The sequence below is a fragment of the Diorhabda carinulata genome, chromosome X, assembly GCF_026250575.1.
Source record: "Diorhabda carinulata isolate Delta chromosome X, icDioCari1.1, whole genome shotgun sequence".
NCBI classification, from domain to species: Eukaryota; Metazoa; Arthropoda; class Insecta; order Coleoptera; family Chrysomelidae; genus Diorhabda; species Diorhabda carinulata.
In genome coordinates this window covers 26,087,098-26,114,582 of record NC_079472.1, presented here as the reverse complement: position 1 = coordinate 26,114,582, position 27,485 = coordinate 26,087,098, and the positions used below count along the sequence as shown (strand labels likewise).

At 31.0% G+C, this 27,485-nt stretch overlaps 3 protein-coding genes across 3 annotated transcripts; 1 reads left to right on the top strand and 2 right to left on the bottom strand.

Moving 5' to 3' along the window:
* Positions 1-5,389: 5,389 nt before the first annotated feature.
* On the top strand, positions 5,390-17,294 carry LOC130901935 (V-type proton ATPase subunit G-like). The gene is made up of 3 exons (XM_057813641.1): positions 5,390-5,579; positions 16,268-16,467; positions 16,952-17,294. Exons 1-3 carry the CDS (start codon positions 5,498-5,500, stop codon positions 17,039-17,041), a joined length of 372 nt encoding a protein of 123 aa, XP_057669624.1. The 5' UTR covers positions 5,390-5,497; the 3' UTR covers positions 17,042-17,294.
* A 3,377-nt stretch (positions 17,295-20,671) lies between these two features.
* On the bottom strand, positions 20,672-23,526 carry LOC130901931 (probable enoyl-CoA hydratase, mitochondrial). Its single transcript, XM_057813632.1, has 4 exons — positions 23,228-23,526; positions 22,114-22,436; positions 21,589-21,757; positions 20,672-21,045 (listed from the first exon to the last, which is right to left on the bottom strand). Exons 1-4 carry the CDS (start codon positions 23,346-23,348, stop codon positions 20,756-20,758), a joined length of 903 nt encoding a protein of 300 aa, XP_057669615.1. The 5' UTR covers positions 23,349-23,526; the 3' UTR covers positions 20,672-20,755.
* A 718-nt stretch (positions 23,527-24,244) lies between these two features.
* LOC130901934 (uncharacterized) lies at positions 24,245-27,426 on the bottom strand. The gene is made up of 2 exons (XM_057813640.1): positions 27,126-27,426; positions 24,245-24,592 (listed from the first exon to the last, which is right to left on the bottom strand). The coding sequence occupies exons 1-2, from the start codon at positions 27,259-27,261 to the stop codon at positions 24,348-24,350; spliced, it is 381 nt and encodes a 126-aa protein (XP_057669623.1). The 5' UTR covers positions 27,262-27,426; the 3' UTR covers positions 24,245-24,347.
* Between the last annotated feature and the right edge of the window lie 59 nt (positions 27,427-27,485).

The following is a 27,485-nucleotide window of genomic DNA, read 5'->3' as shown; positions in this document are numbered from 1 at the left end:
TAACTATCTCTGTTTGAATTTCTAAATATTTGTTATTAAATTCATACACTCTGCAATTTCATTGTCTTCATTGAATGAGAAATTGAATTACTAATGTCAGGTAAGAATTATCTATTACCAAAATAATGAGTTTCCACTTTAGATGCATCCAATTTATCATTTTGTTTGCTCAAATTTTTATTATTAATATATTTCTTTGTCCCTATCCTTCAACTTTATAACTAATTTAAAAAGCTAGTTATTATTAGCCGGCAAGCACTAAAATAAAATTCCTCCTATTCAGAAATTTATACAAATGTTACTGATATTGTCGGAATCATCTCTTGGGTTTTGACAACAACATGGCATGTCAGTCGTTCCGAATATTCTGCTCGACTGCCTTTTATTAGTAATGAAATTATATGTCAACAATGTGAATGTTTGTATCAAGAGAATTTCGGAACTGAAAAATTTAGGCAATGGAATGTGTCACTTCTGGTTAACAAATAGTATAATAATAAAATAAAAGAAATTTTCTGAGTAACGTTATAAAAAATGTATCAGATGGAAAATATGCTGGGAAGTTTATTGATTATACAATTATTCGGTGGCAATATGATTGACTTAAAAGTAATTTTCTTCGGCACTAATATTCCAGTCGCAGAGCGATAGATCTGACGAATGGGGTGGCTGTGGTAAAACAGAAATCTACCTGGAAGTTAACACACTCAATTCGTTATGACAGAGTGCATTTTGGAAGCACCCAATAGTTTCAGATGTCTGTTGGCCTTTCGAAGTATTTATAATCCACCCTGCGATTGTCAAAAGAGCAGATCAGCTTCATTTTAACTTTCGCCTTACTCTTGCGAGCTTGATTAGATCCTGTGTCATTTTGTGATCTGTTGACTCTGCTGTTTGGTTTTGGCACGTATTGAAAAAACTAACTTTCTTCGCCCACAATAATGCGATTAAGCTGAATTAAATTGCTTGATGATTGACTGAATTTTGACGTTTCGACTGTTCTTTAAGTCTTTATCAAAATATGATATTGACACTGACAATTTGCTTATTTATATTGTCAGTGTCAATATCATATTTTGATAAAGACTTAAAGAACAGTCGAAACGTCAAAATTTATTTTTCTTTCAAAAACTATCAAAAAAAACTAATTTTGAAACAGAAGAGACCTAAAATCAAGAACATTTAGATGCATTAATATATCAAAATATATCAAATATATATATATATATATATATATATATATATATATATATATATATATATATATATATATTTATATAATTATCAAAGGTATCGATTACTTTCTTATTATAATTAAAGCATAAAATTACATAATTGCAAATGTTCATAAAGCTCTAAAGTGTTTACTGCTTAAAAATATATGTGATACAAATTTCTGATACCTATAAAATCCTTGAAATTTGTGTTCTCATAATGAACTATCAACTTGTCAGGTGAAAGATATTCTAACAGCTGAATCTAGTTCATCAAACGATTCTAATATAAGACATAACAGGTGTAGCAGTTAGAAATTAGTTAGAGTATCACTAAACTTTTTCAATTTAATATAATGTATAAGATATTGTTGCCAACTAAAACCTTAAATTAAAATGAACATGATTATTTTTTTATATTCACGATGAGTAAATATGGAATTTGTCTTGAATTTGAATCGTATTATATTACATATAAATAGGTAAGACCGACCATACATGAGCGACTAAAACGTGAAACCATGGGGCAAATATTTGAAAAGTTGAATCATGAATGAAATATTTCTGCTCTAGGATCTATTTTCTTGGGAAAAATATATTTTTGACATATCTTCACCCAAGATTTTTCCGTTCTGTAACCATATAATTTGCTTTTATGGTACACTTCTATTTTCATTCACTTAATAGAAAACATTAACGTCATAGGGCTTTCACTATAATATTTCAAACGTCTGCGACTGTTCAAAACCTTTAAGGTAAACTGCAAACTTGTGACTTGTGGATCACTTATACGGGGAACAATCAATAGTTCATAAATACTCACAGCACTCATAACAAATTAACTAACAAACCGTCAGACCACGTGGACCCATCATCTCCACTGTTTACTAATAGAAACATCGAATCCTAAACATAAATGCATTTCTATTGGCCGAAGCTGTCGATATACAATTTCTTCGAAATATTCCTGCCAGAAAGTCTGCGATAGGCATAGGCGTGGCTTGATGACATTAATTTAATTTAAAAACTTCTTTAAATAAATAGGAATAGGGCGATTTCGATTTTTATTATACTGAACAGAGCAACCACGGAAAGTTGTGTAAGATCGCTCTTATTACAGTCAAACTCTTTGATCAAAAGCATGTGAGAGATTCAGTGATCTCAAGATTTGATGGAAGATTTACTTTAGTATGCTTAAAGCGGCTTCAAATGACTGTCGCTTGAAAAAGTTCTTATTGAAAGTCGTTTTAAAATAGTAATCGCCGCAATTATTTCTCGCGAATCAGTTTTAAACTTCACACACTTCATGTTTTAACCTTCAAAAATAATATCTACCATTTCGATTTCATTTGATATAAAATATAAAAAAGTATTGATATGATTTGATAGCTTAAGATACATTATTCTCATAGTACCTTCTATTAACCTAACTTCAAAGTTACTTCACTTCAGAACAAAGTTGATTCTCTTGTAGATATAATATAAATGAAAGAGAATATTTTTATCTCTTCATTTTTAAAATACACTTCCAATCTTGTGAAACATATCAGTTGGCTCGTTTTCCATTGGTAATCTAATTTCATACGCAATCCCTGTGTTACATAATACAGCGGGGAAGAGCTAGCGTGACATTGTGTAATAAATGAATCCAAAGAGACAGATGTAATCTTTGGCTGAGTTATTTGGTTGTACTATTTTATAAATATACATACAAACAGAACGATATTTGTTGAATCAAAATTTTAGATGTACTTCTTTGAAACAAAATGCAGTCAATACTTGTGTAATATACAGTAGCATAGTTATTGTTTGAAAATTTTAATAAATTTTAGAGATTATGTATGTCATCAAATCGTGTTCCTTTTGTAAATTTATTGTAAAATGTCTCTTATTAACGTATCCATTGAATAAAATGGATACAGTTAATCGCAATTGATAACTAAGAGCTTTTAAACATTAACAGTCAACCGCCAGTTTGTTCAAAAATATTTATGGCTGCAAATTGAATATGGGTATCGAATCTAGTGACTTAATGGACAAAACGCGAAGGGCTCACCGCTATTGTTCTTATGAATCCCTTTACAACGTCAGTGGAAATTCAAATATTGCAAAGATATTAAGGCCAACTGGAGATAGAATATCGGTGCTTTTTGATAAGATTGATTGAGTTGTACTTGTTCGAAATGATAATTTAGTGTATACTCTTTTTTCTTTCCTCAATTCTTTTGGAACTTTCTCAAGTTTAACGTAATACTTAGATATATAGTCTTCTACTACTGCATAAAGAACATAACACATTAATAACCGATTAGAGCTAAGTAACCATTGCACAATATCTAGATCACTTTTGAAGGAACTTGATTACTTAAATACACACGTTTTTGAAAAATAATCATAGATGCGTTATTATATGACATCGTATTATAACAAAACAAGTTTCAACTTCACTAAATCTATATATTTTTCCTATACTTTTGTTGCTCAGAAAAAATCAATTTAGTACTGATTTAATACTAAAGTTTATTGTTATATAGTGCAATGAAAAATTTGAGGCAAATTTCTTCTTGAACAGGTTTTTATTCTAAAAGCTGGAATAACTGAAAAAATAAGGGACAGTAAATAAACTAAAGAACAGATATCGTCGCTCACACTCAGTGCGGGTAAAAAAGACTGTTGTTCCAGCTTAGAGACAAAGAGAATTTACATGAACGCTTTCAAAGAACTTTTAAATGCCTCTTACATTACTAAGCGTCTGACTTAAATTAAAATTCCTTCTTTCATTGGCCTCTTTGGTAAGATTAGATATTATTATATTCTCTCTATTTGGATAATGAACGGTATCATAATGTATATATGTATTTCTTGTTCATATGTATGTGCTATTGTTCAGATAAAAGTAAACTTTGATTGGTTGACTCTTAAATATAATCATTTCACAGAATCAATGAATTAAGAGCCACTTGGTGGCATAAAAGAGGGTTAGACCGACCAAACATGAGCGAAAGATTTTCCTATATATATATGACCATTTGAAAAGTTGAATCATAAATGAAATATTTCTACTCTAGGACCTATTTTTTGGGCTAAATATGTTTTTGACATATCTTACCCAGGTTTTTCCTGTTCTGTAACTATATAATATGCTTTTATGATACACATTTATTTTCTTAGATTACACTTATTGAGAACGTTAGTCATCGTGCTTGCACTACAATATTTCAACTTTGGTTGGTTCTCTTCAACATCATCATAACGCAGGAAATTTCTATCAATAAATTAAGAGCCCCTTGGTGTTGATTCATATTTAGATAATAAACTGTTCCACTGCCCTGCTTATTCCAATTTAATGTAGTGGAAAATTGAAGATATTCAATTCAATATATTTAATGCCTCTGGTCTATTTCTTGGGGGCCCATGTTATGGCTAATGTCTTCGGGGATAAGCCAGCAAAGATTGACGCACTGGGCTATCTAAAGCGGAGCGGCGGCCAACATGAAATCATCTTCAAACATTAAATTATAGTGATTGTTCTATCGATTCCAATAGAAGTTTTATCAATTTTTTAAAATTTTTTGTGGTTTTTTCAAAATCAAATACTATACCTCGTAAAATATCACTGATTACAAATAAAATTCAAAGGCACTGGAATGTGATTATTGACGTTGAAGATCTACGAAATATATTAGCAAATGACGGAAAATGGCAGATATATAACGAATACGGAGAAGAAAATGACGAAATTATATGACATACTAAACAAGACTATACTAGGACCTAGAGATATGGAAGTGGAAGTGAAACTGAAGATTCATATTACAGTAAAGATACAAGTAATAAAGCAATCAAAAGAGAATACTTGAAAAAAATAGGAAAGAAAACAAATGGGATAAATTAGGAATGAAGAGATAAGAATAATAACAGTACAAGAAATAAAAAAATAAAGAAACAACGGGTAAATTAGTGTAAACATATCTACAGAATTGAAACCTGAAATTCGCGTCCAACATCTGGAGAATAAGAAGAATAGAAGAAGAGTTTTGGTTAGTTTATTATTCTATTGCTCGTGTCTGAAATTTCGTGATACAGTTGGGCATTGATATAACTTTCGTATTTGAACTTCTGTGAATTATGCAACTAGCATTACGTTTCAAATTGGTCTATTTTAAAATTAAATATCCGTGGCGCGTTGTGACCGCGCTTTTTCACAACAATTTAGAGCAATTGAAACCATTTTTCATTAATTTAGTATCAAGAAGTACCTACTTAGGTTAACGCATCTTATTATGGCCAGTCAAAGTCAGGGTATACAGCAATTATTAGTTGCTGAAAAAAGGGCGGCAGAAAAAGTTTCCGAGGCTAGAAAACGTAAGTATAATATTTTTAAAGTAACTTTGCGTTAAATTTAGATTGCTAAGTGGTATTTCTGGAATTGAATTTTTTTGGGGACTTTTTAAAATAATTAGTTTTGTGTAGGCGAGTTAAATTATAATAGTTTTGTTTAAATACATTGACAATTTGTATAATGTAGACTATATGTTTAAGGATTACTTGGAAAATTACTGAATATTTGCCAAAAATTTTTATTTATAGAAATATATTGGTGCCAGAATAGCTTTGTTCGATAAAAAATAATCTTTTTACTTCCGTGACAACAAAATGTCTCCATTTTCAAATGTTTGTTGTATACTTCGTTTCATTTTTGTGAGTACGGACAAAACTCACGTGATACTTATTAACGATTAATTAGGTATATAGATATGATTAATTCAATTATTTGGAAAAAAAACTGAAACTATCATTATTACTAAAAAAGTGCTAAATATGACATGTTGACATAAAAAGTCATCACAATATAAATATCTTTGCAGACATTTCATCATAAAATATTAGTTCAGGATGCAACTGTAGTTGGAATAATTGCGTGAAGTTAGTTAGTTAGAAGTTTCTAAACCATTATTAGTGAATACGGGGGGTCGCCACTTAAGTTTTGAGATATGACAACTTAGATGTGAATATATCAAATTTCACATTTCCATCATAAATTTTGATGTTTTAAATAGAGAATGTACTCAGAACGTGTTGTCTACGAGTGCTATTTGAGTTAGTTACAGAGACTTTTATCCATCTTTGTCAAAAAATGGAATAAAATCGTGCAAAGATTTTCTATGACTTTCGACGAGGATTAAACCAACAGCAGTATGCCAATCAACTCGCTTCAACATTTTGTGATGAAGCGCCATCTCGAGCCACCGTGTTAAGCTGGTTTTACGAATTCAATTGTGATCGCACTTCGCTACAGGTTTTCCAAAATCGGATGTTGTGCCAGAAAACATCGATGCTTTGCGTAAACTGATATTGCTAGATCGTCATGTAACATACCATTAGATTGAGACATACTTAGACATTAGTTCTACTCACATACATTCAACATTTTTCTGTCAAAAAGATTTGTTTGTGTTGAGTACCGTATAATTTGACAATCGCTCAAAAAAAGCCGTTTGGTGCAAAGAAATGCGGAAAAAATTTAATCGGGGTGCTTCAAAAAACATCTATACGATCGGAAGAGGTGATAAATATGCATATTAACCTGAAACTTAGCAACAATCGATTGTATGGGTCTTTCAAGACGAGCCAAATCCATCAAAAGTTGTTCACACACGAAACATTTTGAAGCAAATGGTCGCCTGTTTTTTTGGCCACCGTTCCATCAGAGCAACGTAGAATGGTACATAAACATTTGATCTTCAGAAGCGGTCGAAAAGGGAAACCAATAGCAGAAGACGAATCATCCTCCACCACGACAATGCGATCAGTTCAAACAAAAACATTTTTTAACAATAAAAATAAAAAGTGATGGGTTATTCGCCGTACAACCTTATTTGGCACCCAATGATTCCTCCTTATTCCCGCAGATTAAAAATAAAAAAATAGACGTTGATGCGTTCAAATAACATTTTTTGGAAGTACCTCAATCGGAATGGGAAAAATGCTTCGACAATTAGTTCAAACGCATGCAAAAGTGAATTGTTTTTAATGGGTAATATTCTGAAAAAGAATAAAGCCATAACGAATTAAAAATATTTGTTTTTATTTTTATCAACTCAAAACTAAAGTGGCAATCCTCGTAAACTACAGGTTATATATTATACAGATTTATATTTGTGTGACACTTCAAGCTCTATATAAGAACTTTCTCTTTTGTAACTCAAAAACACTTTTGCATTCAAATTCACCTCACAAAAATATAGATAATCTAAAAATAATATGTGTCAAAAAGCTCAGTATGCTGAAGTACAATGCAAATCTAATCATTAAATGATATAACGATTCACGTCAAAACAGTTGTTGAAAATGATTGATTACAGAACTTCATCACTTTCACTTTAGCGATGGTAAGTTCAGTTAAAGATGCGGAAGACCAGTGAGAATTCAATCATAATTGAAGGCTTCCTAATACTTTCCATCACTATATGCAGTATGTTTCATGCAACATTTCTATTTACAAGGCAAATATAGAATATATTGCTTGTGTAATGTTTTTTTACTTTACTTTCTTCATTTTTTTGTTTGTGAGTGGATCCGCAATCTCCAGACATAATTTCGATTTGAATTTTGATGTAATTTTTTCTAGTTTTTAGTTTTAGTCACATATAATCAATTAAAATAAAAAAGCAGTATTTTTTGCACAAGAACATTACATACTTTTAAGGCTTAGTATTAAGTCTTTTATATTTGGCACTTGACATTATGTTTAGAAACAATTTTACATCCTTTTCCACTAAATTTAATTGATTTCCTTTTTACTACGAAAACGAACCGAAGTAGTTTGTTAATTTTTATATTGAATGTAATTGAATATAATTGCATGCTTATTACCTGATATTATTCTATGGATAGGAGATTAATTACTTTAACTGTCATTCTGTGTATACCGTTACCATGAGTTTCTGTTTAATAATTCAGAATTATCACTAAATATTCTACGAAAAAGGCGATCTTAATTCATTCAATTAACATATTAAAAGAGAAGAAATTTTTCAAAAATTTCTTTTTATATGATGTTATGATACAAAAAATAGTGAAATGAAGTACTATGAACAAAATGAATGAGATATCAGGGATTCTCGAGTTATGTTGGGCAAGATACCTGTTTTTCAAAATGATCTAATTCTATTTCTGCTTAACATGATGCAATAGAACGTGTAATGCAATGCAAAGAACAATATTCTTGATAAAAAGCAAACGCAGATGAAGTTCAGCTGATTGTTTCATGCAAGATCTTGCACTTGCAACATTATCAGATTGGTATCATGTTTATTGCGTGCTAGCTGTAATTCTAGGGAGAGATCTAGTTATTTTTTGCTTAGCAGCCAACATGTCAATCAGGCTCCAAAAGCAATGACCACTTTTTTTGTTTACTTTACTCGGCTATCTTATTTTCATTTTTAAACCGGTCACAAACTATTAAATAAAATTGTAGCTTAGGAATCTGTTTAATTTTACTAATGAAATTTTTGTGGTGTAGTGGCAGTAATGATGCAATAGCAAGAGACTCGCATAATGTCAAGCGACGTCTAATATTTTGACCTTGCATGAAATTACATACAATTTGTCTTACACCATGTCAAACGGCTTTAATTTGCTCGTATAAATACTAATCATTTTTAGTTTTAAGCTACAAATTTTTTCCTGATTTAGGTTTAAGAAACGCACGTAATTTCAAATCATTCTCGATGTTGAATCTAATATTTATGTTCAATATGCTTCTTTTAAAGACAGATGAAATTATAAAAGAAACTAATTTTAAATTAGAAAAGAACATTTAGCAGCATAAACATACAAAAGGTATAAGAAATAAGAAATTAATGAAATATCCTAGAAGTACATTATTTTCAAAGAATGACTAAATTTGATCTAGTGATTATTTTTATTTTTTTATGGGCATGTTCACAAGCAAAATCGTTACTGGACCGATGAGAATCCACTATTTTTAGAAGTCATACACCTTATGCAAAGAAAGTGAAAGTTTGGGCTGATAGTTTAAGAAATATTCGTTCATTCATTGAAAATAATGTAGCTATTGACTACTACTTTGATTTAGTCCAAGAACTCCAACTGGTGTGGAAAGTCAAATTGATGCGACGTACAATATGATTTTGCGTGACTATATTCACTTCCATCAAGATAGACTCACGCTATATTACTTTCTTTTAATTATAAAATGATAGATATTCTGGCAAAAGAATTGATTGAAAAAGAGCAAAAGAATGATCACTAAGATCTCTCAAGCCTTTAGATGCTTCATATAATAATTTATCGAAATGTTAGAAAGCAAAGTTTTTATCTATTTTGAGTTTGATGTACAACCTTTCAAAAATTTTTTGAGTATAAATTATAAAAATATAGAGATAACTCAATATTCTGTTCTTAAAAAATTACAAGTTATATTGTGTTTCTGTAGTGTTATTATATCTCATGTTATTCGTTTAAAATCAGTCCAAATTACAAGCAGATTGATATAGAAAAAATGGAAAGATGTTATGAAACGTTAATTGGATATTATATAATACCTGCTCGAAGTTCATCGGATTCAAATGTTTGGAATTACTACTAAGTAGTAAACAATTTTTCATATATTAAGAGTCGATAATCTCCAATACGAAAATAGTAGTATATCTAATATTCCTTAAAGCTCTTCCACCCTTCATATTGTCAGATGTCACCCACATCACTAAATCATATCATACACATTTTCCGGTTCATTGTCATTCTATTACTTTCATCGATTATTATTCCGCTTGTATTTTCCTGCACAAATATATCTGTCGTGTATATTAATATGCCTATAAAAGGTTTATTTTGCTATATATTGTTTCAGAATTGTCTGTTTGATCTAAAACGATGCGATTCAAATCATATATTTACAAACTTTTTCTGATATTGGTTTCCTTTTCTCGATTTTTTCTTATTTTACTTTGTTCATTTCCATTTGACCAAACATTGAAAATGTTTGTTTTCTATTACCAAATTCCTCACATTATCTACTCTTGAATGAGGACCTACACTTGAAGTAACTACAGATATTTGAGAAGAAATATTAAATTTTTTTCAGTCCTCAATCCACCTACTGAATACACTGTTTACACCCCCACTAAACCCACACTAACAATTATACTGTCTGAAGGTTTTGATAACCAAGTTATCGTCTTCAGAGACTGAAGATGAATAGTGTACCTTCAGTTTCTGGAGACGATAACTTGGATATCGAAACGCGGGTCATACAGTGTAATTGTGAGTGTTGTTGTAGTGGTGGTGTAAACAGTGTATTCGGTTTATCGGTCGGTGTATCACCAACGGTTCCAGAAATTCCAACTCACTCAATCCACAATTTCTCAATTACTTTTTAGAATCTACAGTCTTGTATAATGCTGATATATGTGTAACTATTATTCTATATTCAGAAAATCGACTAGCTTGATGGTATTCATGATCGAGTAGTTTTTTACGTTTATTTTCATCTTTTCGAATAATTTTAATTATAATTTTATCACACACCAGAGGACAAGGTTGTAAACTAAACGGATTCCTGTCCTCAGTAGCACGAAACAACTCCTCGAAGCCAAATTCTTCCATTCCACGCTCCTTCTACCCATGTAGAAATCGAAACAGGTGCCCTACATATAAACAGTGAAATTTGTCATCAATTTATTTTTAACACACCTTGGTTAGTCATTCTGGATGTCCGGGAAAAAAACCTCAGTTTTTTTGTTCTTTCACCCTTTGATGTCCAAGACCGAAGCATAGCAAGTCATGAATCGCAGTGTGGAAGACAAATCGAAGTTATAAATAAAATAAATATACATGTATGTACGAGAGTTGCCACTTAAGTTTAGAGATATGGCAACACTGATGTGAATAAATCAAATCCAGATTATGTAAGACTCTTGATAATCGGTATATGAATAAGGACTTCAACATTACTTATTATACGTTGAGCCTAGTGCGAATCATGAATTGATCATGCTTATTTCAATTCATAGACATACTTGATTATGATAATGATTACCCGTTTTTAGAATTTGGGAATCAGTTTATGTTGAAAATATTCTATTATATATTGCTTACCTGATACTAATCAGAATTAGTTTGAAAATCAAACAGATTTTGATGAATATTTAACTATATTGGAATGCAATTTGCTAATAAAGTCATGAATGATCATATTTTGGCGAAAAATACGTTGGATAATCATAGAGTTATATTTAAATACACGATTGCATTACGAAACAAAGAAAATGTGTGAAAAGGATGTTTCTTAGGCAAACATTGTATTATTTTAACATCAATAATTATTGTAATGTTTGTAATATTGTAATGTATGTATGTATAATATTTAATTACCGCGATCAGTTCTATCTTCACACCCGCTCTCCTCAGTACTTCTTCATTCGCCATGTGCGCAACAGCCACATTTCCATTGCTTTTATTCTGTTTAAGGATCTCACTTTCAGGGACCACGTCTCGACACAATACAAAAAGATTGGCCAAATAAAATATTTTATTACCCTCACTCTAAGGCTTAGGGGGACTTCTTGGCGGATTTGGAACTTATTAAACTCTTGCAAAAGTTGATTTTGCAATTGCTATCCAAGTTTTAACTTTCTCGTCACAAGGTATTTAATTTTATTGACTCTCTCTCTCTATGTTATTTCCATTGACAAGTAATTGAGCTTCGCCGTGTTGTTGTCTGATTATGACCATTGGTGTTATGTGCATTTATTGTGAGTCCGTATTTCCGTTTTAGATCCGTTTTAGATCTAAATTGTCAAAAACCTGTTTTTTGTTTGCGCCGCTCTTTGAAGTCAAATTTCTAATACAGATGAATGGACGTTGCAAACTATAAATCGTTATGTAGAGGACAAATCCAAGTTATAGAGAAATATTGACCTGTATGTCAAGGAAGAAAATCATTTCATTTTTATTGTTTCATGTATCTATTGGTCCTTACTTAATTCAGACCTATAACGTTACCTAAATATTTATACTTATTTTCTCTTCCGGCTGTTATTTATGTATTGTCCTCGGCCGCTCATGAAGATGGAGTAAAAATGTTATTTTGTCATTACTGAATTTTTTCAGTTTTGACTAGTCTCTGTATGTTTTTAGAAGCAAATAATACTCTTCTACCAGTGCATTCTTCGATCATTTAAAATATTTATAAATTAATGCACTAACATAGAGTTTTGAAGGATAAAATAATGTTTCTTAACAAGGTTTTATGTGACATTCTTAATTAACATTCATTCTAAGTAGTTTTGTGCCAAATTACAATTACAGACGCCTTGTCTTCGAAAAACTAACAAGCTACTTATTTATTGAAGAAAAACTGCAAATATTTACTTAGTTATTTAATTACTCGTTATGTGAGTAATTTACTTCAATCCTAGAATATTATGCATTATTTAACGAGTGGTAATGTCCTACTATTACCACAAGTTGAATATAATACTAAGAAGCAAGTAGGTACAGAAATTTATACAGGGTGTTTCGGAACAGCACTCCAATATCTCGGAAAATAATTCTATAGGTAAATATGAGAAAAAAAGTTGGTACAACAAAACTTCCAAAAACGCATTGTAAGCCAGTTATAGTGAGCGATAGATTTCGCCTGGATTCCTGATCCACCAATAATAGGAAGCCATATCGAATGTCTCAGATCTGAAATTTTTGGTCTATACGTAATTTGATCTGAAAAATTGAATAGAATAGTTCTCAGATCTGTAACTATTATAGTTTTTACGTTAATTGACGTTAAATACAAAAAACTCAACTCCAAAATACACTTTTTTACGTTTGGAATAAAATAACTTCGTTAATAGACTATTCAATGCAGAAAACTTTCAAATAAAACTTACAGAAAATTTAATTCTAAAGAGAATGATGTATATAATCTCAATAAAAAGTGAATGCTAGTTAAAAATATCTTCATTTGACTGAATGAAAATCAAAACAAAAATAAGCAAATTGTCTTAGTAACCTTACATTTAACGATATTGTTCTATGTGGCCATCATCTTGTTAAATACAGCATTTAGCACGACGATTCCATGCTTTTCTAACTCTTCTTAATATGTCGAGATTATTTCTGAGAGTTGCTCCAGCTTCAATAATTCGATTTTGTAGCTCCTCTTGTGTGTTTATTTGTGATGAATAAACCAAACTCTTCTTCATTTCAACTTTTTATTAAGTTTGTACACATATAGACCAAACAAATTTACATGACAATTTCAGACCCGAGACATTCGATATGGCTTCCCATTATTGGTATCAGGAATCCGGCAGAAATCTATCGCTTACTATAACTTGGTTACGAAGCGTTTTTGGAAGTTTATTATACCAATTTTTTTCCTTATATTTACCTATAGAATCATTTTCCGAGAATTTGGAGTGCTATTTCGAAACACCCTGTATAATTCATATACAAATTTTTATAATGCTAAGATCATTTTTTGGTTGTAATTACTATAAAATTTGAACAACCAGTAAACTGATTATTTAGGATTGAAATATGCAAGTTAATTGTTTCATTTTGTGTTTATTGAAATATTGTTGATGCACTAACTGGTTGAGGTCAGAACTTTATAATTCATTTGCAGTGTCTGTCTTAATATTTTCGAATCCCTTTTTTCGAATTTCAAAAGTTGATCGTCAACTGCAATGGTGTTTCAACGCAGGCATCTACTAATAAAGTTGCCGATTGTGATGGGAATATATAAATTACAGTTTAGAGATTTTAAAAACGTAGCAATGTCTTTTCCAATTGTCCTAAATTTATTAATGTCAATATTTTTGATTTACTTATATTGGTAGGACGAAAATTCAAATATTCTCAACTATATTTGTGTATCTGGTGCAGTAACCATAAAAATGAACATTTGATATTTTAAACCTATGATTTAACACAATGGAATTCTGCTTTATGACAAGCACCCATAATACTCGTTATTAAAGACACCTTAAATATGACTGGATGATAAAAGTGGTTGAATATTGTGGGATTTATCAGCTTTGTCGCCAGATATTATTCATCAGGAGCTTCGTTTTTAAAATTATTAAAACGCTATTTTACAAGTGAAACTTAAACTTCAATTTAAATCATAAATATGGACCGTTTCACGTTTTGTAGATGACGTTTACCGACAAACTTCATTTTAGACTTTACGACGGTCTCGAGGAAGTTTAACCATTAGTTTAAGACGAAACTGAGCTTTTTCAGATTGTTTACTTTTTTACTATAATACCTTAAGCAAAGAGTTTCAGTTTTCCTAAAATGACTGAAGATAAGCACTTGGTATTTATATGACTCACATCTATTTCCAATCTCTCACTGACCCAATGACCTCTTTGATATCCATTTCTATCGCAGTAATAAGGGAGAGACAAGGTGGTCCTATACCAATTTTATCAAAAATTGTAGTTTACAATTGGGAAATTTTTACAATTGTCCCACTTATTTGCTCAAATTGGTTCTGGTCATGTCGAAGACATTATATTATATTTTTATTCCCATAATTAAATCCTCTTCCCAGTTTCTCCCAATCGTTATCCTTTTCCTCCCAAGCTACAGCTTGAAATTTGTGAAAACCAATAACCAAGAAAAAGTTTGAGTTAAACTGTGATTTGTAAAATAGAGCAACTTTATTTATTAATAGATTTTAATCCATAGTTTAAACTTCAGTTTAATTTCCAGTTTTACCGAAAGTTGTAAAATTGTGCCTAGGTAAGTGCCTAAGGGCGGGTTGTAATACGCTAATTTAGCGAAGTGGTGTTAAAACCAGTGGTTAACTACAGAACTGTAACTCATCTCTTCTCACGATCTTATAAACGTCTTTTGAATTTGAAAGATTGAATGCGTGTTAGTAGAACTAATGCCTAAGTATGCATCAATAACACGTTATATCACATGACGATCTTGCAATATCAGATTACGCACAGCATCGATGTTTTCTGGCACAACAATCGATTTTGGATGACCTTAATCAAATTCATTCTGTAGCGAAGTGCGACCACGATTGAATTCTAAAAACCAACGAAACACGGTTGATCGTAGGTTCACCATTAAAAATGTCAATTTTTATAATGGCATTGTAAGATTTGACATATTCACATCAGTGTTGCCATATCTCAAAACTTCTCCTGGAATTATAAAATTGATGTGAACAAACAAACTTACTTCTGTTACGAAATCAATTTCTAGTATCAGGTTTTTTATTCGCTGGTTGAAACAGTAATATTATTCACCTAGGATACTAACGTTATGCCGATGGTCCTGCGCAATTCTCTAGTTCTCAAGAACGATTTGAAGTAAATAACAATATCCTATAATAGAGCTTTTTTGGTTTTGGAAATTGTGTGTAACTTTATAAATAATAAGAGGTTTTGTTAATATTGATACGTAGATTTTGAAATGAAAGATAAGCAATTACCACATGAAAATTCACTCACCGCCAAAAATGTTTATATTTATGATTTTACCAAAAAATACATTAGTTATATTGTTTCCCTGTTCACTTTTCTGTGGCAATAAAGTTTGGATTTAATCTTCAAAAGCCATATTTATACCATCATCGAATATGCGATATTAGGATCAATCAATATTATATTTTAGTTTAGATTTTGTTTATTGGTTAAATATATAGAGGTATAATAAATTGTGACGATAAATAAATATACAATGACAAAAATTATTAATTGTATTAAATTTTGGGGGGCATTTGAAGTGGCTCTCCACGGACATGATGGAAGTGAAACTTTTACATATTTCTTCCGGCACTTTTTTACAACAATATCACATGTTGAGCTGTATATAAATTAGGCCTCTTAAGTAGTAAGCAAATTCCAAAATGGACCTATCAATGGCCTCAACATAAAAATAAATTATACTTAGACAACATAGCTCTATTGAACGTTAATTTTGATATGCATAATTACTTTATGAGAAAAACATTCTCCATCGAAGTAGAAAGTTTTATTAGCGATTGTCATTCATTATAGGAAAAACAAGAAGAATAAAGCAAGCTAGAGAAGAAGCAGCAGCTGAGATAGAACTCTACAGAAAAGAAAGGGAAAGACAATTTAGAGAATATGAAATCAAATATATGGGTTCTAAAGAAGACGCAGCTGCTAAAATTGAGAAAGATACTGAACGTTATATGTTTCAGTTAGATGAGAGTGTCAAGCATAATAAGGAAGCTGTAAGTATTGAGAAAATAACAAAAATTTGGATAGGCAAACATAAATTTCATATAATTCAGTTTAGCAGTTTCTGTGCTTTTATTTTTTTTTTCTCTGAAATTTGTGATTTGATGGGATATGTTTTCTATAATCTCATTATTTACGGCTTATTAAGACAAATTTATATTGGGGTATCATATTTTTTTTAATAAAACAGAGGTAATTTGAGAAAACACAGAACTTTTATTGTGTATAGGTCAAGCAGTTACAAAGCAAACAGATACAAGATTTGGAGGAAAGTTTGTATAAAATTGAAAACCAATCATTCATTTATTACTTCAATTTTTCTTCTGCGTTATTGTTGTTATTGAAACCATTATAGTGACGATTGAAACGAAAAAATAAATATATATGACATTGTGAAATATATCAGCGAAATTTATGTATCTCTTGAATATTTAGACCTCAAATTATTTTACAGATATGGATAATTATTTTTTTCAGCTTATTTTGGATTTAATTGGTTTGGCCATTGACGTGAAGCCCGAGGTTCATCGTAATTATGCCATCATGAAAACATTCAACAAAATATAATCAGCTATTAAGTTGAACATTGTTATTTTTACTCTAATATATTATTGTGGAGTTCCAGTAGTTTGTAGGAATAAAATGTTATGTAGGTGCAGTTGATATATCGTTAAAAGAAACATATTACCATTTTTAAAACTCAATAGGTTAAGAAAATTTTTAGTTGATTACACAAAATAAGATGTCATAATTACTGTAATCTTATCTGAGACGTAAACGTCCTAATGTTACGTGCAAGTAAAAGATGGTTTTTTGGTTTTGTTTTATGTATCCTGTTAAATTCATAACGTGAGTCATACCTGAAACCTTTGAATCTTAAAATCAAATTTTGAGCAGGCACTGCCCATAATAACTGTAGAAAAAATTTTATTATATATATATATATATTAAATATTTACTTTACTTAAACAACAATCCTTATACGTATTTACTATCTACCTTTCAATTTCTTTTGGTCTATGGTTTATGGTAGTACCCCATGTAATTTCTTCCCTCTGTTCTCTATCGCTTTGTTGATTTCATCTTTCCAGATCTTCCTTGGTATTCCTTGTTTCTCGCTCTTACTGTTTTGGCTTCTTCTTGTAATCTTTTCCTTACTTATCCTTTTCAAATGTACGACCTATCTTGAATAAGCAAATTGTCAGTGTCAATATCATATTTTGATAAAAACTTAAAGAAAAGTCGAAACGTCAAAATTTATCTTTATACAACTGTCAATGCCGGATAATTTTACATTAAATAGTTCCAATATTTCAGTCATTTGAAATTAAAATTATTAAAAAAATATTTTTAATTGTCATTAGTGAAATCTATTTATTGTCATTAGAGACTTTAAACATTTAACTAATTACCGAACAGGAAATAATAACGATTCTTATGAGGAGAGGTTAAGGTAATCATAAAAGAACTTACAACTTATGATACGTATCCGAATCACAAACAAAATACTAAATCGACAGAATGAAAGGATTTTTCACTTTTTAAAGAAGAACAAAAAATTTCCCTAAAATAGGCCAACCAAATAATTGGAAATAATTTTATAGAAAATTATTTCACATGTATTCGGAAATCTTCCTTACAACAAGACATTAGAATAGAATTTTGGGAAAACATAATGCAAAAAGTATGAAATAGGGATAGGGTGATTATTCGTTTATTGGTAAGAGGTGATCCGATTCCGTGGTGCCAATCTGTCCAATCCATGTAAGGAATCACCGCTTTTTCTTGGTTGATTCCAAGGTCTCAATCTGCCTACTCCTTAGAATTTCACCGAGAAAATGAAAATCTGAAACAAAAATATAAAATGATTGAAATAGAAAATAAAAATATAATGCTTACCATTAAGAACACTAACACACTCACTGCTGGTCTTGAGCTAACTGGGGACCTAGTCGCCTATACCTTGTAATTATAGGGGACCTATAGGCGAGTTTTGGAGATTTGGCGTGATTGGGAAGTATATTATTGGCGGCAGATCGGCTTCCCGAGAGGTTTTAGAGGAAATGTTATTGTTGGCCGAAGTGGTATTGGAGCGAAGTGGATGAAGAAGGTGTTTCCAAGTTGCCGGCAATCTCTGGCTATCTCGCGTCTCTTGTATTCAGACAGTCTGGAAGTTTCTCTATTTCAATAGCTTCTCGATTAATCCTGGGCTTGAAGGAGCCGAGTGGGGGCGACAGTTTTGGTTCTATTGAAATCGATTGTATGTCCGGTATGAGCACGATGTTGGGCAAGGGTGGCGAAAACATCAGATTAGTGACAGACAACAGGTGTTCCTTGACTCTGACGGAGATACGCCGATCTAAGCAATGAGACTTCATACACTTTATGGTGTTTATTGGATATATTTTGTTTTTGACGAATCTGATTGGGTGAGGGAGTTTTTGATTGGGTTTGAAGATTGTGCGAATACCGTGGGGTTTGAAGATTCTGCAAATTTTGTCTGTTACACCTTTGATGTAAGAAAGGGATACCCTCAGTTGATCTTTAAAACCAGTGGAGGAGGATGGAGGAGTTCGAGATGAAAATTTCTGGATGCTCCTAGAAATTTGGGTTTCTTTGTAACCATTCCGTATAAATGTTTGTCTCAAAAAATTGATTTCAGATGATTCGTCAAAGAGATCGATCGTGATACGAGTGTATCAATGACAGAGTTAAATTCACCTCCATCATGAACTGTCTATAAGGATGTAAGCTATTCATACGGAGCCAACAATTTGGTCGGAGAGGGAGGAGGATAGTGCTTTATTTTCAAAATGTTACATTGCCAGTAGAAATTTCTTTGGAATATGAAGTAGGTGTTGAACAAATAATGTTTGATGAGCGATGGGTGGTAACTAGTGTCTAAGACAGGCAAAGTTTCATCGATGGGGATGTTGGTAAATAAAGAGATAATATCAAAACTGACAAGAATATCTGTGGTATTAATATGGAAAGATTTGAGTAGGTTCTAATTGCATATATGAAGGTAGGTAGTACAATGCTACTATACAGGGTCTTTATTGAGTTGAGAGCTGATATACCCGCTGGGTTTATATTTCTAAGAGTTGCTCCTTGGATAGTCTCGCTGTTTTAGGTTGTTTAGAAATATTCCATTGAATGTGAAGATGGTTCCCAAATATTCATAAGTATTCTAGAGCTCAATAGCAGCTTCTTTATAACGAAATTGTAGCTCAAGCCCCACACAAGCATTCCTAGGGAAAACTACTATTTTAGTTTTGCTGGGATTTACTTAATTTTCCACAGTAGGACTCTAAAATCTCCAGGTTTCTTTACAGCTCTATCTAAGACTGCAAATAAGACCATATCATCGACATAAAGTAGCATATTAATATTTTCATTGTAATCCAACATTACTCCTTTAGCACCATGATTTTGAAAGTAGGCTTCAAAGTCTAAGATGAAGAGAAAATAACAAAAGACTCAGGGTATCTCCTTTAAGAACACCTCAAGTTATTTTAATTTTTTTGGAGATTTCATCTTCTTGCTCAATGAACAATGAGGCCGAGTCATCGGTAAGTTTTACTATCCTAATAATTTTTTGCATATGTAGGTTGTATATTTGGGTCCTTTCTTATATCTATATTTGTTATTTTATCTTTTTCGTCACTCTTTCTTAGCTATTTCATTTGTGTCAACTGAATTTTACTTTTTTGTCGTTCTGTCAATACCAAATATTCACAACCGAATATTAGACTTGATCTATATATTTTTTTGAATATCCTTAGTTTGGTATCTCTGGATATTTCGTTTTTATTTATGAATTTAGTGTTCATGGCATAATATAGTTCATTGGTTTTTGGCAATAAATATGTTATTTATATATGCATCTTGTGTCCGGTTTTCGTCTATTATTGTTTCTAGGTATTTCCAGTATTTCTGTATCGATTCTTTCATTTATTTTGGTCTCTTCTTCCCTTATTACCAGTAATTTTGTTCTTGTTCATTTTCATACCAATCTCTATTACTGCTTTTTTCCACACCTCAATATTTTCTTGAAACTCTTTTTCATTCTTTGCTAATGTTCCTTCACTGATATTGATTCTTTGTAGTTGTGAATAGGTACTTATTCAACTTGTAATCAATTTACAAAAATTTCTTAAGCATTAGGCTGCTATATGATTCAAGAAATAATTGACGTTTCTATAGCATATATTTTTATTAAAGATATAAAATTCTCAATCATAAAAAATCTAACAAACAATTACTGAACAACATTAAACTTCATTCATGTTGGAAATTTGGCTTCCTTTTTTCAATAAACGCTTTCATTCCTTCCTTCTGGTCCTTGGTGGCAAAACAAGAATGGAAAAATCTCTTCTCAAAGTGCAGTCCTTCTTGTAAAGTTGTTTCCAATGCAGTGTTAACTGACTCCTTAGCAATAGCATTAGCTACTTGTGAATTATTTGCTATTTTCTCTGCAAGTTTTACAGTTTCGCTGAGCAATTGGTCTGCTGGTACAACTTTGCTTACTAAACCTATCTGATGAGCTTCTTGAGCAGTTATTTGATCGCCTACAAATTACAATTAGATTGAAGATTTGCACATTTAAATATCCAATTCGACTACATCTATGTCACTCATATTACAAATGCCAAAGATCTACCCCAGTGCTTTTTTTAATTTAACATTGAAAAATGCAAGTAGTAAGTGTAACTGAAATTTCTTTATTAAAACCTCTCATTTCATTTCATATCTTGGCAATAATTAACTTTTTATTGTAAACTGAAGCCTTATCAATGACCTTGCTGTGGTTTATACAGGTATAGTAGTTATGTTACAAAATTTTCAATTCCATCAAAGTCACATATGGGTTTACATCATGATCTAAGGCAATTTATATTTCTCCTGGCCAGGAAAATGGTTAAGGTAGGTAAACCAAGAAAAGCAGAAAGGAAAAAGATGAAAAGAACACAGTCTCAATACAATGCCGGAAGCGGAATAAGGATAAAACAAAAGGATTTTTGAAAATCAAGTACAATTACCCCATTTTATAAAACTGGAAATTATTAGAAATTGCTTAATTATAAAAAGTTTTTTTTTCAATATATGCTTACCAGTTAGAACAATTTCCATTGCTTTGGACTTTCCAACTGATCGTATAAGTCTTTGAGTGCCACCAGCTCCAGGAATGATTCCAATAAGGATTTCTGGCTGACCAAATTTAGCTTTGTCGCCGGCGTATATAATATCGCACATCATTGCTAATTCACAGCCTCCACCAAGCTAAATAAACAAAAGTAACTTATAATATAAAATAATTTTTGAGAAAGTATTAAAGAGGAAACTATATGCCACAGAATAAATTTTTAACACTTCAAATATGAAAACTTCTTAATTGAATACTGACTTTACAGAATGCATCTTTCTCTTCACAATGATTATAATAAACGGAAATATTAAAAAACAATAAGAGATATCAGATGCATAGAATTGCAAGGTGGATAGTCCAACTACATCACAATTCTAAGAAATATTAAAAAGCTATGTATTGTTATATCATATCTAAAGAAGTGTAAGAATGTGTATGATTGAAACCCCAAAAGTGAAAAATGCCAAAAGTAGTTGATAGTACCACTTACAGCATATCCATTCACTGCTGCTATCACAGGTTTCCTAACTCTTGATATTGAAGTCCAATTTCCAAGAAAGTCTTCAGTAATACACTGAGTAAATGTATTGTTAACCATTTCCTTTATATCAGCACCTGCAGCAAAGGCTTTTTCATTACCAGTCAAGATAATGGCACCTACTGATTTATCATTGTCAAAGGACTTCAGTGCTGTTCCAACTTCATTCATTAAATCTGTGCAAAGAGCGTTCAAAGCTTTTGGTCGATTAAGTTGAACGAGTCCAACATTTTGTTTTTCTCCAACTTTGGATACTTTGACAAATTCAAATGTTTCTGAAAATCAAAAGAAATTTTTAACACAAGCTAAGTTGTAATGAAAATTATCAATATCCATTAGAATCCAGCCTGCTTAGCTCATCTTTGTTCTATTCTACACAACACCTGCAAAGATACAAGAACAGGCATCATATCTCGAGACTAATGTAGTGAATAAACTAGAGCCTCTCTTGTTACAGACATTTGTTAGACCAAATAAGAAGAATAAGCTGAGTTACATGATTCTTTCAAGATATTATGAACACGTTCAAATTTAAAACAAATTTCATTTACTCATATTTACAAAATTAGAAAAAATAATAGAAATTTTCTGTGTAATTATCTTCAAATATTGTTCTGATAAGAAAAAAATTAAAATGAGTTTACCAAAGGTCAATATATATGTGATATGAAAGATAATTAACCTTGAATCCAACAGTGTTGCCAATTTATTGGAAACAGAATAGCATTAAAGGTTAAATATAATGTGTAACAGTATAACCCTTTCTGTTAGAAAAAAATGTGTTCTCAAAAAACAAAAGATTTGTTCATGTCTAAAACATTGTGAAATAGGTATGAGTTTTATTTCTTTTCATGAAAATATATACAAAAAACATCACATTATTGTGCGATGAGGGTATCTCATATTACATACTTTACTTGAAACTTAGCAACGCTGTCATGCACCAGATAAAAAGAATATTAATGAGAATGTTTAATACTTCTTGTTGGTAAAATATTTTAAATGCTTATTTGTAAGGAAACTATTCTTATAAATCATCTCAGTTGAAGATTCCGTAGGTACTTACCTTTTGCAGCTGCAGCTAAACTATATAACCTCACATTTTTAACAGCTTTATTACATTTTAAAGCGGAATTGTTAGTTAACAATTTCGAAACTATTAATCGGCTTATATTGGTGGCACTCATTCTTTCAAATTAAATATTTCGGGACAAATAGTAAGGTTCAATTAACGATAAAATAATGTGGAGCTGAATTAACAACACTAAAATATAGCCAAAGTAAATATGATAATAATATAGAGGTGAATAGTTGTAATACAAAATAACTGTTGCATTTGTTGCGCAGAGCTATGTGGTATCTTTCAATTTGAATGCATCACCTTTAAGATGGACTTTCATCCATTAAAAGTCAAGCCGGTTCACTACAGGGTCGGCTTAAATTATTTACAATTTACCTTAATCTATTATTATACTTTCTATTTGCTAAAATAACAAGAACAGTTTTCTTGGGATGGTTGCCCATTTCATTTTCGGAGAGGTCTTTCTTTCTGTACAATCAGTTGTTCAAATGCATAATTTTTCTCAATCAATGAGATTTTTCCATAGTTGTTTAAAAATATACAAAGTGGATTTTATTGGCATATAAAAATAGCTCTCTTATTGGAAATTTTATGTATTGTGATTTTTCAGACTGCTTTTTTCCAAAGTGAATCGGTTGGGTTCCCATTTCTGTTTTAGGAATATACATAACAGAAAAGGGTCCACCGAAATAAGGAAAATTCTCAAGTGGTCTGCAAAGAAAAAAGTTGGAGGACCTCTGCTTCAGAGGAATGTTGAAGGTGAAAATATGCAGATAAGGTAATTAAAGAAGATATCTGGAAACAAATTTGTATAATTTTCGTCACGAACATTTAAAAGGGATCATGATTACACAACAAAAACTTGAGATGATTTCAGAAATATTGAGTTATTTTATGGATTAGTATCTTAAAATCTAGTTCTTCTGTTAGTATCTAAGGTTAAAAGTGGAATAAAATTACAAATAATCAGTGTATCTTTTTCTGCATAAGTAATAAATCAGATCATTAATTAATCTTTATTTATTATTATGTTTTGATATATAACCAATATTCATAAAATATTGATAATATCTAACATTGTGAAAAGCATCTGCCACAAGATATCTTATAATCTAGAAAATCCTAGTCCTTTTATATTTGTTGGCTTACTTCTTGGGAACAAGAACCAGTAAGCAGGATGAAAGAATTTGCATACTTTATACGTAGTATGCAAAATCAGTAGAATTGCCCAGGGAAGAGGTAGAAACTGTAAAACAATTATTGCATCCATAACCATTGCTATAAAATCTCTTCTATTTAGGTCTCCTGGTAAACGAACCATAGCATTCATTTGATCAAACATGGAACGATCTGAAATAATAATAACAACATAATTTTGGTGATATTGAGAATTATTTTCGATGACCGGTCTTTTGCTTGTTATTTACTAACAGAGTAAGGTATTGTTAGTTGCATATAGTAGTTAGAGGAATACATATTCTGTTTTAAAAATTTTGAATTTGTACGTTTTATATTGAACTGATATTAGATATTCATGTGCCAAGATACACCTAGACATAACGATCAAGATAAATGAAATACATAAACTTACTAAACTAGGAAAAAGATGTAGGACACCATGGAATTACATCGAAAATTGTGAAAGAAACGTAGAGTTAAATGAAATGGAATAGCTCTTTTACTTAATAAAATTTGCAATGGAAGAAGATTACCAATTAATGGGAATTATAAGGAAATCTTTGAAATGATGTTTAAAAATGAAAAGACCCTTCGGAAAATATAACTCGATTCAGGTAGATCACCTATCAGTTGATTGAGGATCATTTTCAAATCTAAAACATTATCAACAAGAACTTTTGATTTCTATTACTTTTTGTGTTTTTTTTGTTAATTCTTTCAAGATATTTATTGCTATCGAGCAGTTATCAACGATTTACCCCCTCGAACGGATTTTGCACTTACGTTTAATACTAATAAACTATTTTTATGCTGAAATGCCGAAAAGTATGAAGCCGTAAACCTCATTAATCTATCAATGAAGCTGCTCAGGAGAATTAATAGTATACATCCATTAAAGGGGTTGATGTATACTATAAAGTATAAATAATATAATAATTATCAAAGTTCAAAAAACCATAGACAAATGAATCAACTCGTCAGCTGATGTTTACTACTATATATATATATATATATATATATATATATATATATATATATATATATATATATATATATATATATATATGGATATATGGACAGTGGGTATGGGAAAAACATCTCTAAGTTATAGTTATGGTGCCGACAATATTCATTTTCTATCTCGTTCGAGACATTTTATTTATACTGCGCATGCTTGAGAATGCACAGAACCGAGCTGGAACCTCGGAGGATGAAGAAATCTTTGCCATTCTATCTTCCTTTGTCGGAACAGTTTCCACTTACAGAAACTGTCCATATAGAAGAATTACATACATGATCAGATCATATAATATGACTACAACCCTATTAACTCGATCAGTCTCCCAATAACAATGAACGTAATCCGGATTAGTTTCATAGTCGGATTAAATTGATAATATTTTCCGAAAAGTCCTAAAATACGACATCAACACGAAGAATTATTGAATGTTTTACATAATAGTAGTCAAGATAACATTACAGTTTGGTACGGTATACAGAATATATAAAATAAACTACGAGGAATTATTCAACAACCCGAAACCTATAAATTGAAACCCTGTTCAATGTGATAAAAGACGATATTATTTAAAAGGTAGAAGATCTGGTAGACAAAAATGATTGTCAATGTTGCTTTTTTTCTGTAACCTGGTGAACCAATTCACCAGCCAAATGGCCGACGGTTGGTAATAATACAGCCGCAGTTGTGCCTGAACTTACTTAAATAGAAAAAGAATATATCACATTCTAAAAAAATCTAGTCAAACCACTTTTTTGCCACTAGTCCTTACAGTTTTTTATATCTCTCTCGCACTGATAGGAGGACAGGTGTACATTGAAGCGATACCACACCAAAAGAAACCTCTCCTAGAAACCACTACAATACCTGCCCTGCTACAATTATCTGGGCAATTCCAAAAATGATCCTCCATCAAAGTTTTCCTACTTTCCTAATAAAAACATCTTCACAATACTCTCTCTCTCTCTCTCTCGTAGACAAAAGACTGTGGGTTATGGGATCATGTAACTTGGAGAGATCTCTGAATGCGCATTTGCTGATGACGTATTGGAAGGAAAAATATCTACACACCTAGAAATGTGCTTTTGATAGTAAAAGACTAAAAATAAATGTAGTGGAAACGACAGCAATGCTAGTAGAACAGGAAAGCAGAAACTTTGAAATAAATTAATTATTAGGAAGGGAAAAGTTACTTGGCAGCTAATGAACCCATTAGAAGTGTCCTTGATCTGTATTAAATTTAAATTACTTTAATAAAATAAACCTTAAAGAAAATAAAAATGACTCATTGAGACATGGCACTGGGCTATTACAAGAGAGAAAAAGATAAAGCATTCAAGATGAGATATCTAATTACAGTATTGGGAAACACAATAAGAGAGAAAAACAGCTACAACCCAGAACCTCAACGAAGGAGTATAGAAAGGAATCAATTTAAATGGTATGACCACTTAGTACGCATGAAAAATAATTACAAAATCCAAAAAATTTTGGCGAAAAAAACATGTGGAAAGTGATCGAGAGGCGACTGCGAAAAAAAAACCTTGATAAAGAAGAAATCTAGAAAGAAGGTTGACTAAATTGACAGAATATAAAGTTAATGACTTGAAATAAACGGGCTGAATTAATTTTATTAAAAACAACACTTTTTTGTATCTTGTAGTTAATATAACTTGAAACACTTACCTTCAATTGGTAATTTTCCATGTTCGAATAAATTGTCGTTCAAATTTTGTTGTGATAGTATATATCCTTCAACGCAACGTTTTTGAAGTAAGATCGAAAATAGAACAATTGAAAAATAAACTGTTCTAGCTACCATTTTATAAAAAATGCTATAGCCTAGAACTTAACAATAATACTGAGAAAGTTCTAGTTCCTCTATTAGTTTCAATTTTACTATAGATAATTTTAATGGTTACCTATATCAGTTGGATTGCAATTTAATACGTCATATTATTTAGTTCCAAACAACAAAATTTTAAGGTTTTCTTGGTAGAAAGAAAAGTGGTTTAAAGCATGCGTATCTCTAGAACTAACGTATCA

What these genes read in the sequence shown, in the direction of transcription:
- LOC130901935 (XM_057813641.1), top strand. Translation starts at nt 5,498, where the DNA reads ATGGCCAGTCAAAGTCAGGGTATACAGCAATTATTAGTTGCTGAAAAA. An exon ending in AGTTTCCGAGGCTAGAAAAC is followed by an intron (nt 5,580 to 16,267) that starts GTAAGTATAATA and finishes CATTCATTATAG; the next exon opens with GAAAAACAAGAAGAATAAAG. An exon ending in TCAAGCATAATAAGGAAGCT is followed by an intron (nt 16,468 to 16,951) that starts GTAAGTATTGAG and finishes TATTTTTTTCAG; the next exon opens with CTTATTTTGGATTTAATTGG.
- LOC130901934 (XM_057813640.1), bottom strand. Translation starts at nt 27,261, where the DNA reads ATGGTAGCTAGAACAGTTTATTTTTCAATTGTTCTATTTTCGATCTTA. An exon ending in TGGAAAATTACCAATTGAAG is followed by an intron (nt 24,593 to 27,125) that starts GTAAGTGTTTCA and finishes TTATTATTTCAG; the next exon opens with ATCGTTCCATGTTTGATCAA.
- LOC130901931 (XM_057813632.1), bottom strand. Translation starts at nt 23,348, where the DNA reads ATGAGTGCCACCAATATAAGCCGATTAATAGTTTCGAAATTGTTAACT. An exon ending in TTTAGCTGCAGCTGCAAAAG is followed by an intron (nt 22,437 to 23,227) that starts GTAAGTACCTAC and finishes TTTGATTTTCAG; the next exon opens with AAACATTTGAATTTGTCAAA. An exon ending in AATGGAAATTGTTCTAACTG is followed by an intron (nt 21,046 to 21,588) that starts GTAAGCATATAT and finishes TGTAATTTGTAG; the next exon opens with GCGATCAAATAACTGCTCAA.